Source organism: Poecilia formosa, unplaced genomic scaffold (genome assembly GCF_000485575.1).
Source record: "Poecilia formosa unplaced genomic scaffold, Poecilia_formosa-5.1.2 Scaffold348, whole genome shotgun sequence".
NCBI lineage: Eukaryota > Metazoa > Chordata > Actinopteri > Cyprinodontiformes > Poeciliidae > Poecilia > Poecilia formosa.
In genome coordinates, this window is record NW_006800287.1 from 327,425 (window position 1) to 341,772 (window position 14,348).

At 33.6% G+C, this 14,348-nt stretch overlaps 2 protein-coding genes across 6 annotated transcripts in view; one reads left to right on the forward strand and one right to left on the reverse strand.

The window, feature by feature from the left end:
• Positions 1 to 2,085, reverse strand: part of casp7 (caspase 7, apoptosis-related cysteine peptidase) — a 12,515-nt gene extending 10,430 nt beyond the window's left edge. The window contains exons 1-2 of the mRNA XM_007574289.2: positions 1,948 to 2,085; positions 1,501 to 1,640 (exon numbers count right to left, since the gene is read on the reverse strand). Of these exons, the coding sequence (XP_007574351.1) occupies positions 1,501 to 1,640 (140 nt within the window). The 5' untranslated portion in view covers positions 1,948 to 2,085. The remainder of the gene's footprint in view (positions 1 to 1,500; positions 1,641 to 1,947) is intronic.
• Positions 2,086 to 2,905: 820 nt separating this feature from the next.
• Positions 2,906 to 14,348, forward strand: part of nrap (nebulin-related anchoring protein) — a 30,774-nt gene continuing 19,331 nt past the window's right edge. For 2 of the 5 annotated variants that reach the window (XM_007574291.2, XM_016661886.1), the window contains exons 1-13: positions 2,906 to 3,164; positions 4,632 to 4,726; positions 4,885 to 4,972; positions 7,751 to 7,849; positions 8,595 to 8,705; positions 8,795 to 8,902; positions 8,986 to 9,090; positions 9,195 to 9,302; positions 10,975 to 11,082; positions 11,803 to 11,910; positions 12,274 to 12,390; positions 13,435 to 13,539; positions 14,093 to 14,200. In XM_007574291.2, coding sequence (XP_007574353.1) covers positions 3,099 to 3,164; positions 4,632 to 4,726; positions 4,885 to 4,972; positions 7,751 to 7,849; positions 8,595 to 8,705; positions 8,795 to 8,902; positions 8,986 to 9,090; positions 9,195 to 9,302; positions 10,975 to 11,082; positions 11,803 to 11,910; positions 12,274 to 12,390; positions 13,435 to 13,539; positions 14,093 to 14,200 — 1,326 coding nt within the window. In that variant the 5' untranslated portion in view covers positions 2,906 to 3,098. The remainder of the gene's footprint in view (positions 3,165 to 4,631; positions 4,727 to 4,884; positions 4,973 to 7,750; positions 7,850 to 8,594; positions 8,706 to 8,794; positions 8,903 to 8,985; positions 9,091 to 9,194; positions 9,303 to 10,974; positions 11,083 to 11,802; positions 11,911 to 12,273; positions 12,391 to 13,434; positions 13,540 to 14,092; positions 14,201 to 14,348) is intronic. The other 3 variants (XM_016661885.1, XM_016661884.1, XM_007574292.2) reach the window with 3 other exon arrangements.

The following is a 14,348-nucleotide window of genomic DNA, read 5'->3' on the forward strand; positions in this document are numbered from 1 at the left end:
TCTTCTTCACCCCCACCCCCCCCCCGTCACACGCGTCGTTCCAACCAGCCGGCCATTTGTAATCCATAGGGGGGGCTGCAGAAAATGTTTGGAAACCACTGGGGGGCGCAGAAGAAAAAGTTTGGGAACCACTGCTATACAATGAGTAATAAAAAGTTGCATTTACTGTCATAAATAAATGTAAATATTTCCAAATTAGTACCACAAACACTTTGATTTTTATTGGATTCATTGATAACTTAACAGTTTGTGATCAGGTTTTATCAATACATTCTGGCACTACCGGTCCTTTAAGAGCATTTGTGATTTAGATTTGGCCCAAAATGAAAATGAGTTCAACACCTCTGGTCTAATTCTATTAATTTTATACTTTCTAGTCCATTAACATTTAAAAATATGCTACTATATATTACCTAAAATGGGATTTCTCAAGCTAAATATATTAAATGAGATACTGGAGCAAACATCAATATCATAAATAAACTTTAACTTAAAGTTAATTTCAGATCATATACTACTTAACGTTTGTGTTTATATTTATTTGTTTAAATGTTTTTGTTTTGGACAATCCTATTTTATATTACTTTTATTGTGTCCTATACACATTTATCAATAGAAATAACAATAAAAAAGGGAGTATAATATGCTTGATATGATTTATGTTTTAAAAAAAAAAGGTTTTTCTTTATAATCTAAAATCTGAGGTCCTGTTTTTTGTACAATTATATAATAGAAATAATCTTTTGGTAAATCAAACATCTTATGTGTCAAAATCTGAACTCAGATTAAGTAACATGGTTATTTGGTTTCATTACTAATGTCAGTAATGTGTTTCTCTATAGGACAGATTCAGAGCGCCACCTTGTGAGTAAAACTGGAACAAACCTTTGTTTTTAAATCTCAATGCCTAATTTTCTAATTTGCCTCTTACATTCCACCAAACTAAAATTGTTAGGATTACATCTGCCAAACATTTTTATCTGTTTTTATTCAATAACAAAAACATGAATTACTGTTAATAAGTAGCTAGTTGGATTTTTTATCCAGTAATAAAGGTTTTTTCCTTATTCACTCTAGAAAAAATAAACACTTTTACCTGGGACAAGTTGGTTCATAAAATGGGAAATAAACTGTTTTTTAAAAGGAATAAGAGAATGATTTACTTATTCATTCTGACAAAATTACCAGGAATAGTTTGGAACATAAGGCAGGAAATAATTGTTTCTGAAAAAAGAGGAACAGGTTTGAAAAAGCAAAACAGGTGAATCATGTTTGACAGGATTATGCTGAGGTTAAAATGTGGGAATTAGATTATCAGAAAATGGAAGAAAGACGCTATGCTTTACCACAGATGTGTGTTTGTGTGTTGTTGTTGTTTTAATTTAAGGAAATCAAAAATATATTCGTGCCACATTAGTAGTAGAGCATACACAGAGTTTTGAAAAGCACAAACTATAACTTTGGTTCAGATTATATGCATGGACTTCTAATGAAAGTCACCTGAACAGACGAAATCTCGCACTGCGGTCAGGTTTGGCGTCGACGTGGTCCTCCATCGTCTCTGCGTCAGGTTCTAATTTCACTTCATCTGTGCCAGGATCGCCTCCAAGTTCACTAAGCTCTGCTGGTTCTCCAGACATCTGTGTTTCACACACGTAAATAAAGTTCAACTACAAGCTAGCGGTTAGAAACGTCATACTAATGTGTTTTACAGCAAGAGTCAGCACGGCTACAGAGAAATAACACTGACTTAAATTTATTATTCACAATAAATTGTGAAAAAAAATTCACAATTTATTCACCTATGAATTTTGAATTTATAAGTTTTTAGCTACTAGTTTACACGGTTTGTTTGACATATTGTGTTAGCTTCTTGAAGTGTTTAGCTAGTAAATAACTGAATCGTTCCTAACTTTTAAAAATATTAAAATGTCAGAGATAACTTACGCTCAAGTAATCCGTGGGCTGGTCGGTAACAGCGTATTTAGAGTAAAAAAGCAGCTTGTGGGTCAACCTTCCTTTTCCTCAAGTTTCCACGAACTTTCTGTTCCTCCAACTTGAGAAAGCGAAAGTAGGTCTCGCTTGTGCGTGGTTACGTCAGCACCATACGTCACTTCGTTTTTTCAGGGGCTTTTTCTTTTGGTTATTCAAATTCGAATGAGTTTGAATTCGAACAAATTTGAATTTGAATAACCAACTAAATACATTTAAAATTAATTTTATTTAATTTTATTTATTTTAAAAATGAATTTATTTACTCAACATTGGCATAAGTCACATTTAGGAATTTGACAATAACATATAAGACAGAGTAGATTTATAGAAAGAAAAAAGACTGGTAGACTTGCTACTTGTTAAACATTTTAAGGTATGAAATAAAATAAATTCTTTATTTAATGTGAATAAGTACAATGTCAGAGAAGTAATAAACTAATTAAGAATAAAAATGAAATAATCAAGAATTAATTTAAGACTTAAATAAGATATGCTATCAATTCTTGAGGTGAGGCATTTGGGTTTTGTGTCAGGTCTACTTACATTTTTGGATATAACATTTCCCAAATAGAATTATTAGTATTAATTTTTAATTAGAAGAGTTTTGCTCAAGTCTTTCTTTACCATTAGATTTGACTAGCTAAAGGTTATTTATTTTTCTTTCTAAACATTGTTAGCTGATAAAGCTTAGCTAGAAAAAAATAAAGTATTACTCAGTGAATTAAGTGTATGTGATGCAGAGGTTATCACAGGATGCCGTTCTATCTGAGATCATTACTCAAATGCAGAGACATGTGAATACTTTGTGAGTCTCTCTCCACTAATAGACAGCTGTACTCAGGCAGTCCCAGGGCATCAGGGGCACAGAAAGGGGGCTGGTCCATTCATGGGACATGGTTTTAGGTAAGAGACCCTCTCAGAACTGCACAGTATCACAGCTAAGTTTACCACCAGCAAAGACACACAAGTCCCTTTCTGGTTCTATCCTGTACTGGTGCCTGTCTGACAGCCGCACTGCTGTTTTAAAGCAACATTTTGTGTTTATTCACAGTTTTACCTGAGGATATTTTTATTTTTGAGGGAGAAAAGACTTATAGCTCACCATGCAGTCGTGTGCCAGGTGCGGGTTTGTGGTTTACCCAGCAGAAAAGATCAACTGCATTGACCAGGTAATGTAAATTTTACTAAAATGTGTATGATTTAATGGTAGCTTTTAAATAAAAAAAATAAATAAAAAAAATAATAATAATAATAATAATAATAATAATAATAATAATAATAATAATAATAATAATTGATGAGCTATGACCATGAGCTTTTCAAATTGAACCAGCAATGTTTAAATAATGTGGTTAATGTTAGCTATAATTATTCAATATTTCTCATGAAAAACACAATATTATATATTTAGGAAGTTTCAGCTTATTATGCATTAGTTACCAAATGGGGATTGATGTGGAATGTCTAAGCTAACCTGCCTGTTAGCTTAAAATAAAATTACAAACACTCTTAAAAATACCCTCCAAGAACAATGTCTTTTTGCTAAGTGTTCCTGTGACATTTAAATCTTTTTCCACCTAAATGTACAAAAATGTTATTTCAACATCTCAAATTGTGGATTTGGGTACTTTTGATCAAAAATAATGACCCAGTTTGTTGAGTTAGCTAAGAAACTAGAAGGAGGCATATTGTTCCTCAGCCTGCCATTTTGAGCTGGACAAGAGCCTGATGAATGTGAAACAGTAAAGTGAAAAATATACTATGACAATGTTAGTGATTTGTTTTGTATTTTTTATTAATTTTTTTTACATTAGAGAATCAATTTGTTCATGCGAGCTAAAATCAGTCTTCTAAATGCTAAATGGAAACTAGTACTAGCTTTACTCAACACTGACACAAGAAAGAAAAGAAAAAAAAATACAAGCAAGCAAGTAATAAATGATTAACTTTTTTGAGCTTTATTTAATTATTTTTGTCATTTCTTTGTTTTGATATTAATAATCTTTAAGTTTGATCACTAAAGTTACAATTAGCCTTTCAGCTACTAAGTAGCTAGCATAAACCAGAAAAAGCGGGCTAAAAGCAAAATGTACCTCCAGTTTGTTTTCTTGCTAAATACTATTCCAACAGTATTTTATATTAGTGGTATTTTTGTAAAATAAATAAATAAATAAATAAATAAAAATAAAAATACAGCTATAGTTTATAAAATTCCCAAATTCTTCTAAAAAAAATTTAATTAAAAAAAACAAAGGTTACACTTAAAAATAAGTCAGGAAACCCATCAAAACATATTTTTGTCTTCCAGCCACTGCAATAATTTGAATTGTTACATGTTTTATGTTTTTTTTTGTATGTATGTTTTTTGGGGGTTGCACTCAATTTTTCACTAATATATTTAAAAAAATTTTGATAAACTCTTTGTTTAATGAATAAGAGATGTTGAAATTCAAGGCATGTTGTTGGATTAGTTTAATTTCAGAATTTTGTAAAAACCAGATTATGTTTACATTAAAATACCAAGACTGATAACGGATGTTTTCTGTTTATGATCGTCTTTCAGATAATGCATTTGTTTTGAACCAGTTTTTCCACTGAATTGATAAAATAATGTGATTTGTTTCTTCTTTTGTCAGAACTGGCACAAAGCGTGTTTTCATTGCGATGTCTGCAAAATGGTTCTCACCCCTAATAACTTTGTCAGCCACAAGAAGAGGCCATATTGCTCTGTGTAAGTGCTACTCCACTCAAATCAAGAAATGACTCTATTTTGTGAAAATATGAGTCTGTTTCTTAAAGCACTTTAAAGTTTTAACATGTCAGGAAAATAAATTGGATCCAACTTGTACTTTTTCTCCTCTGCACCACTTTACATCTTATGCTTTCCAGGCACAATCCAAGAAATAACACGTTCACAAGTGTTTATGAGACTCCCATCAACATCAACGCAAAGAAGCAAAGCAAGGCAACCAGTGAGGTATGCGATGACATTATCGTGCGGCACACAATCCATTCATGAAGCTCTGAGCTTTTCCTGTCTCAGTATCTATTGTTGACAGGTGACATAAGCCATCATGCAATGCTACAAGCAAAATATTTGATAGGATTAGTCATGATGAAGTCCATTCTATACGGATGAGGATTAGGGCCTCTAGGGATTATGAGAAAAAAAGAATTCAGACTTTTTCCTCAGAATTCGGACTTTGAACTCAGAATTTTTATTTTAATTTCAAAATTCTGTCAGAAATCAGAATTCTGATTTTTAAAAAGTCCACATTTTGATCTAAAAAAATCTGAATTTTTTAGATCAAAATTTGATCTGGCTTTGATCTCAGAAATCTGAGATCAAAGCCAGAATTCTGAGATTAAAGACAGAATTCTGAGATTAAAGACAGAATTCTGAGAAAGTCAGAATGCTGAGGGAAAAATTGTCAGAATTCTGACATCAAAGCCAGAATTCTGACATCAAAGCCAGAATTCTGAGATTAAAGACAGAATTCTGAGAAAGTCAGAATTATGAGAAAGTCAGAATGCTGAGAAAGTCAGAATTATGAGAAAGTCAGAATTCTGAGAAAGTCAGAATTCTGAGAAAGTCAGAATGCTGAGAAAGTCAGAATGCTGAGGGAAAAAATGTCAGAATTCTGAGGAAAAAAGTGAGAATTCTGAGCTTAAAGTCAGAATTCTACATTTTTAGTTGTCCCAATCCTCTTCTGTGACTTTATCAAAACAGACTGTTTTTTCCCTTGATAATTAAGTTTCAAAACAAAATATGTTGTATTTTAAAAATATCAAATTCACATGTTTCAAGATTCTCTTAAATTCAAAATATAACATAAAAAAACTAGCCCCCTGATCTCAAACATGTATATTCCTTACTGTATGATCAAAAATGGGTTGACAGGATAACGGCGGCGTTCTAGGTGACAGCAGGGGTTTGAAATGAAAAGCGTGCCTACAGTTATTTCTGTATCTCTGACAGAGGCGAGACTAGCCTTCACTCGGCTTGAGCCACTTTATGCTTCAGGTGGCTAAAAATATGCATGAGGAAAAACAGCCTCTCATCTCTGCCTTTCCTCTGCAAGGCCACCTGTTTCTGTCTGTCTGAGTGTCTGCGTCTAAAGCTTTAAGCAGACCTCTCATGTTTATATTTGCAGTGGGCATGCAAGCTTCTTAGCTGTTGCTGCAAGCTAGCAGAGAGATGTGGGACTTAGCATGTTGATACACACATACACCCATTTATATATATCAGAGCTGACATCAGACTATGCTAATGTACCTTTTATTCTGAATAAAGTAAATATGTCTATTTTCTTCTTTAAATAGATGTACAAATTTACGTAGAGTGAAATAGACTTCAGTAGCATTAGCATTTCCCTTACAAAGTGATGAGAGCAGTCGACTCTTATCCTTTGCAGTACTGCAGTTCTAATATTAGTTTAGGACATGTTTACTGCTAAAGGATAAATATCAAACACGGCAGGATAAGGGTTTTATTCTGGATCTTTTATGGAAGCTCCTCTTTCATCTTGATTGGAAAACATCGCAGCTTAATAATAGCACACTTCTGCTATATTTTTATCGTGAGCTCAGGTTCTCTTGACATTATAATAGAGGCACCACTGGTAAGGATGTGTAAAGTTTTATAATGTCACATTTTGGCTTTTCCAAAAGATAAATTCAACCAATTAAACCTTTACACGTTTTCATATTGTAAAGACAAACTTTAATGCATTTTTATTGGGATTTTATGTGGTAGACCAACTTTGAGAATAAATATATCTTTTCAAAGCTTTTTAAGGTGTGGTTTACATTTGTATTCAGCCATCTTGAGTTGATAGTTTATAAAAATATACATTTGGAATTTCTCTTTGCCAGCTAGTCTGAAGGTTTTTCAAAAATGGCAGATATGAGCATATTTTTTTAAATTATACCACTGATTCTCAATTGAATTTAGGTATATATTTTGACTGGATCATTCCAATACATTAAGATACTTTGATATAAAGCACTGTGTTTCGAGTTCTGTTTATTTTAAAGTTTATTTTAGTTTCGTTTTTCCACATCCTCTGTTTGTATCATTATCCCAATACTTTCTACTGTGGTATAGACTATTCTTCCTGGGGTCCACGCCACACAAACATCACAATAAAATCATACTTTTACAAAAAAATATATATATATATAACGAAATACATTGAGACACAAATAAAACCAAAACACAGAATTCAAATCAACCAACTCAGAAATTTTAACAGACATTACAAAAGGGCAACATGAACAAAAACAAAATTAAAATACAAAATTTCAGCTATTTAAAAGATAGATTAAAACAAACAGGTTTTCTAACAGATCTTCGTCCAGTATTGGTCGACATTTAGCTGTAAATATCTTCCAATCAACTCTGAAAAACAGCATCCTCACAGCATGACGCAGCCACCACCATGGTTCAATACAAGTTTTACAATCATACTTTTGTTCTATTCTATTTTGTGTCAAATTTTTGTTTTTCCATGACATAAAATTAATTTTTAATGGTAGAAAGTTTCATTTTTAATGACATTTTAGTATGATGACATACTACTGGAATAATATTTAACACTTTTTACACTTCCTTACCAGCGGTTCCCACAATTATCATCCTGCTAATATTACTGTTGACTAGAAGCTTCCAGCTATTGACAGGAATGCTGTGTCTCGTGTTTTTAAATGTTTGCCTGCCTTGGCTTAACGCTTGTCGTTCGTGTGCCACTTGTAGCTGAAGTATCGCGAAGATGGCGATCGCTTTATGTCCAGCTTCCACAGTGACACGAGATCCATGGAGAAGGCTCGCCTAGCCAGTCAGGTGGTCAGCCAGGTGAGCTCATCAGAGAGCAACTGGCCCATACATCTAAGCTAAAGGGTCTTCTAAAAACAATCTTGGTGATTATTTATGTAAATAAAAACTTTAAAATGTAGTTTTCAAGTCATGGTGCAGAGTTATTCTGTGTCTTTGCTCAGAAGCAATGTTCAAAAAGTGAGGGTTGTTGGGTTTTTTCCACCTTATTCTGAGTGTTGTGCCAATAAAAATGTAAAAACATACATTTAGTCCCATAGAGGACATAGTATTTTAAGCTGACTAAAACTCAGAGTCGACATTCTAGGCTTTTGTTTCTATGTTGAATCCTATAAACATATTGACATTCAGTCTGCTTGGAGGTCTACTTGGTTTAAAAATAAGTATCTGACCTACTTTAATAAAACTAAGCATGAAATTAAGTTTCTGGATTTGGAAAACATTTCTTTAAAAATAAAAAGCTGGGAAAAAACATAAAGTTTATCATATATGTTAAAGGTTTTAGACCTTTATAAAAAGCTAATGGTGAAAATATCCCATAAATGTTACAATAAATAAAAACATCAACAAATGGATACGACATGACAGGCTGGTGCTGTTTGTGTGAACTTTATACCTGTTAATTAAGTTATTAGTATTGCTTACATGCTTAACTGATAGTTGGGGTAACTTTGTGGGTCAAAAGTTGAAATATTTGGGAACAACCAGGTTAAAAACCATTACTGAAAAAAAAGCATAATCAAACAATTTTTTATACTTTAAACAGGCTTTCCAGTCTCAATCTGAGTTCTCACAGCAACAACAGACCTGGTATTCCGGGATGGTGACCAACCAGGAGATAGTAACAATGTCCCAGGCACAGAAAACCATCAGTGATGTAAGCCTTTACAATTATTTACCTTTAAGTAAACATAAAATTATAGATAATTTAAATTGCCAGCGCTTAATTTTGTGTTCTTATTTTAGGTCAAATATAAAGAAGAATATGAAGAATCTGAAGGAAAAGGCAGCTTCCCTGCAATGATAACACCGGGTTACCAAGCTGTAAAAAATGCCAATGCTTTGGCCAGTAGTGTAAGTTAAAATTATCTATTTTTGTAGAACAGAACGTAAATCCAACATGGTAAAATAATCTGATGATTTTCTTTGTTTTCTAGGTGGAATATAAAAAGGGGCATGAAGAAAGAGTCTCAAAGTACACGACATTTGTTGATCCTCCAGAGGTGCTTCTGGCCAAGAAACAGGCACAAATTGTTAGCGATGTAAGATGCTAATTGACCGTTGTTGTTTTTTTTACTGCTTTAACTATTTTACATTCAGTCAGATCAGTCAAATAAAACCAAAACACTTTTGCATTTCCATGCAGTATGCATACACAGAGGAATACGAGCAGCAGAGGGGAAAAGGTAGTTTTCCAGCACATCTTACTCCTGGTTACAAGGTTTCAAAGAGAGCAACTGAGCAGGCCAGTGATGTAAGTGGCAAAACGAAAAAAAACTAAGATTACGTTCACACAGCAGCCTGGAGTGATCCAAATCCGATTTTTTTGTCAAATCGAAATTTTTTGGTGTGGACGTTCACTTCCAAATATATGCGACTTGTATGTGATACCCAGTGAAAACTGCAAATGACCTGAAAGTGTCCCGCATGCGTAGTAGAGGGCGCAATGACGTCACACATAGAGAGTACTCAGTGTTTTGCCAACCCCCATAAAGAAGAAGCGGTGCTCAGTGTTTGCGGAAGTAGACACGGATGCTAACGGTTGAGGATATCTTACGGCTTTTAAGCTGTTGTCCCGGAGCCAGTATACCGTATTATCAACTTAATCCTCGTTATCTTCCGCCATGGTTGTTATTTTTATTCCCATAGACATAATATAAGAATAGACGCCTCATGGACCGCTCTCGCCTATTGTCGCTGACGAGATTTAGGGCGGCCATCTTGGAGCGGTACACCACTCCACTCAGCTTTATGTGTTTAGCAGGCACAATGACATATCAGCGCATTTAATCGATCATAACACGCTTTTTTGTTACTGGAAACCTTATTCAAACATCTATCAAAGCTACATTTCTAAACAATTGTATTTTTTAAGTATGTTTTTAATACATAGTTCAGCATATTTAAATATGCGCTACAACAATAGAATAGGAATGGGATATTCTGACATTGATGTATGATGAGCATTTTACAAAGCACACAGTCGTTCATAATTTATTTAATAAATTATTTAGTAATATCAATACATATTTATATAATTATACAAATACAAATAAGTAATGATTAATGATGACACAAATAAATAATGATTAATACTGAATAATATATATTGGATACGTGTTTATATGTATGTATGTATGTATGTTTGTATATACATACATGTATATATATAGATATGTATATGTTTTTCAGCCGACGAGTTCTAGCTTCAGAGTGATTTAGCAGCTGAGATTGAGTCCAAAATCCGATGCGAGATTCATCCGTGCTGCAGTGAATCCGTCTCTCTTTTTAGATATCTCCCTCTTCTTCCTCACATCTTGTCTTTAGGAAACCTTCTAAACAAAAACGGAAGATTTGGGATTTATACTTTTGACAGAGTGAAAATAATAGTCTTTACCGCCTGTGTAAACTTTGCTGGTGAATATTATAACACATGATATAAGTTTTATAATATATGTTACATTGTTTCATTTCTAATGTAGGCTCTTGTGTCAGATAATCTAAGTCAATGTTAGAAAATAATAAATTTTTTTAGATTTACAGAATCTCAGTTAGCCTTCATAGCGGGGCTGAACCCGTATTACACCAAGCACTGTAGCTAATATTAGCTGGTATCTCGCCGGTGGACATAAATACAGTAAAGTAATATTCGAATCACAAAATATACACAATAATATGTCCATCTTACTTGTGAAATGTTGTCTGTCAAAACCTCACATCAATAGTCCATCGATCCCAACAACAATATCCCTCAGGGCTGAGGCATCTTCTGCTGTTTTGGTTGAACCTGTGTTGTTCAAACTCTCATAAAAAGATCAGATACAGGTCGCATTAAAATTAAAATCGGAATTGGGTCACTTCGGTCTGCAGTGTGAATAAACACTACAACAGAATGTTGATCATTAATCAATCACATCACATTGCAGATTAAGTACCGACAGATGTATGAGCAAGAGATAAAGGGTAAAGCAAGCTCTGAAGCCGCAGCCGTTGAGTTGGTTCACGCAAGAGAAAACGCAGAAAACTTCAGCCAGGTATGACTATTACTCAGTTTCACAAATATGGATACCACAAATATAAAATATATTAAATTCATATAAAACCTCCAAGATATACCAATATATGCCATTTAAAAAAGTTTTTTTTGCGATATTTGAAAGCATCTAAACAAGGGATGCAATAGTTTAAAAAGATAAAGTCATAGTATTACGAGCATAAAGTATCCAACTTTATATTTTGACTTCATTCTCACAATATTATTTCAATATAATATTATTTCAACTTTATTTTTGACTTTATTCTTGTAATGGTATGATTTCATTCTTGTAAAACTAACTTTTCTCTTGTATTATGACTATTATAAAACAATAACTTTATTCTTAAATTATTATGACTTTATCCTCATATTATTTAAACTTTATTTTGGTAATATTATGACTTTATTCCTGTATTGTTATGACATTATTCTCATATTATTATGACTACATTTTGGTATTATTTAAACTTTATTTTTGTAATATTATGACTTTTTTGTAAGATGACTTCATCTTTGTGTAAGTTTATTTAATGGTATGATTTTATTCTCATAATTTTATTTATTTAAAAAAAAAATTCTCCACATGGCCCTAATACTCTGTCATAGTTTTTCATTCTTTCAAGATCTTTCTGTTTTCTGGTTATAAAATATATTTTCACTTTTAAAGATGTTACTAAAATTTTAGATGGATCAAACTGAGGAAATGTTTTATTTGCAGATTGCCTACACTGAAGAATATGAGCAGCAACGAGGTAAAGGAAGTTTTCCTGCCATGATCACTCCCGGTTATCATCTTGCTAAGAAGGCTCAGGAAATTGCTAGTGATGTAAGTTTCAACTTAAAAACTTTATAACCCATCACTGTTTTAAAAGCATAAAGTCAGAAATATTTGGTCTATCAAAAGATGCATAGCTTGTCTGGATGCTTCAAGGTCTTGTCTGAATTTGCAATGTGAGCCGTTAAAAAATGAATCCCACGTCATTTGTGTCGCCAAAAACGAATCTGAGCTCAGTGTGAAAGCTTGGGCCTCATACATCATCACACCTTGTCATTACAGTCCAGAACAGATGAGGGGCAACAATCGGAGGGCTTACCCACTGACATAGCTCTTCAAACTGAGTTATGCCGTGTGTGTGTGTGTGTGTCTATACCAACACATGTCCTGAATCATCCATCATTCCCTCTGCAGCTAAAATACAAAAAGGACCTGAACAAGATGAAGGGCACGTCCCACTTCCATAGTCTGACCTCTGAAGACAATCTGACATTGAAGAATGCACGGAAAATTAACAAGATTGTCAGTGAGGTAAGTTATTCTGCAAAGCTTTCATACAACAAGCTTGTTTAATATTGTTTCGGTTTTCTGGGTTAATTAAGCAGCGTTTCCATTACAAATGGAAACGCAAATCGAAATTCCGCTAATGTTGAAAAAACACAAGTTTGCAATTGCGGTGTTTTTATTAAGTGAGAAATGCAATTGAAATCACACGTGAATAAGTTTAACTTTAATTCTATTTAATTTTTGAATCAACTGTTCTCTTTCTTCCTCATAATTTTGACAGAATGAAATAAGATGCTCTGCTGTCTCATCAACTCCACAATAGTCACACTTACCAATGCTGTGACTAAGTTTTTTCACTCGATAAGTTGTTAAACATGCCACGCCAACTACTTCCTGTTGATTTCTTCTTCTTGGTTTGCGCCTGGGGCAACATCCGGTTGTGGATCATGTGACTCATGTGACGTGGAAAAAGTGTTTCCATTGCAGTTTTGCTAAATAAATAAATCTCGATACGACTGAAAAACACAGCTCATAGCGCTACAACCTTTTTTTATTGAAAAACTATTTGTTTTTTTAACTGACGTGTTTCAATTAAGCAAATTTATTTTTGAAATATCAGATTCCGCAGTTATATAGTCAATGTAAATGCAGCTATTGCCTCAGCGGAAAGACACCCATCGTCCCCCTCAAATGTAAGAAATTGTGTGTGTGCATGAGTCAAGTATCAGGTTTAATGTGTCAGTTTCCAACAAATATGAAACTCTCATCTCGCATTGTTGACATGCCTTTGTTATAAGGCTGCAGCTTTCATCCAAGGCCACAAGACGTCCCATCAAACCTTTTTATACTCTGCTTTATCCTGAGGCATCTGTCCTGACCGCAGTAAACACACTGTCAGGCTGAGCCATTCATAGAACTGAATGCTGTCATTGTTATTTTTGCTACCTCTAAGATTATAAACCCATGTCAGAGATATATTTAGTATCAGCACCAAAAGCTTCTTTAGCATCTCATCAACTGAAAAAAAAAGAAAAGAAATGTTGAAATGTGGATGTTTGTTTTTTGCAGGTGGAGTATAAGAAAGACTTGGAGAACACCAAAGGCCACAGCATTAACTTCTGTGAGACTCCACAGTTTCGAAATTCTGCCAAAATCGCTCAGTTCACCAGTGATGTAAGTCTAAATAGAGATATCAACAAACAACCATATATGTATTTTCTTCATGGAGGCTAATTATTAATAATACGTATGTCAGCCTTCTATATACAGCATTAGCAACAGCAAAATCTCACAATGAGCAGCTGGCCGAGGATGACATTTTCAAAACTAAACAGCTAAAATGGACCACATTAATAATGAAAACAGTTGAAACAAAACATAGCAAAATTACTCACATGATTAAATTTGTCTAAAATATATGCTAGAATATAATATTTGTAAAGAATACACAGAGCTGATCCTAATACATGCCACAGTTACCGACGGCAACAGAAAAAAGAGGAAGGAGCTGTCAGTTACAGGTTGCTATGGTAACCACCAACTGTCAAGAGCAGACAGACCTTAAAACACCAACAAGTCTGGAGAAACAACTTGACTAAACAAAATAAACTCAAATAATAAACACATTTTGACAAACTTCACATGTGAAGTTTTAGATGTGAAGTGTTACACAAACATAGTTTTAAGTTGTTGCTTTTATCTGATTCCCATTTATTGTTTTATACAGAACAAGTATAAAGAAAAGTACACCAGCGATCTGAAGGGCCACTATGAAGACTCAGGGTTTGATAAGAAGACTTTGCACGCCATGAAAGCAAGGAAGTTGGCAAGTGATGTAAGTCATGACTTATTGAACACCTTGAAAAGACATCTACAGAATGACAGTTCTTTATTAAACTTTAAAAACAACTGAGGTCTTTAAATATGTTATCACTCAGTGGGTTTTTGCCAAACAATAAATAATATTTTCCAAAAACATGTCA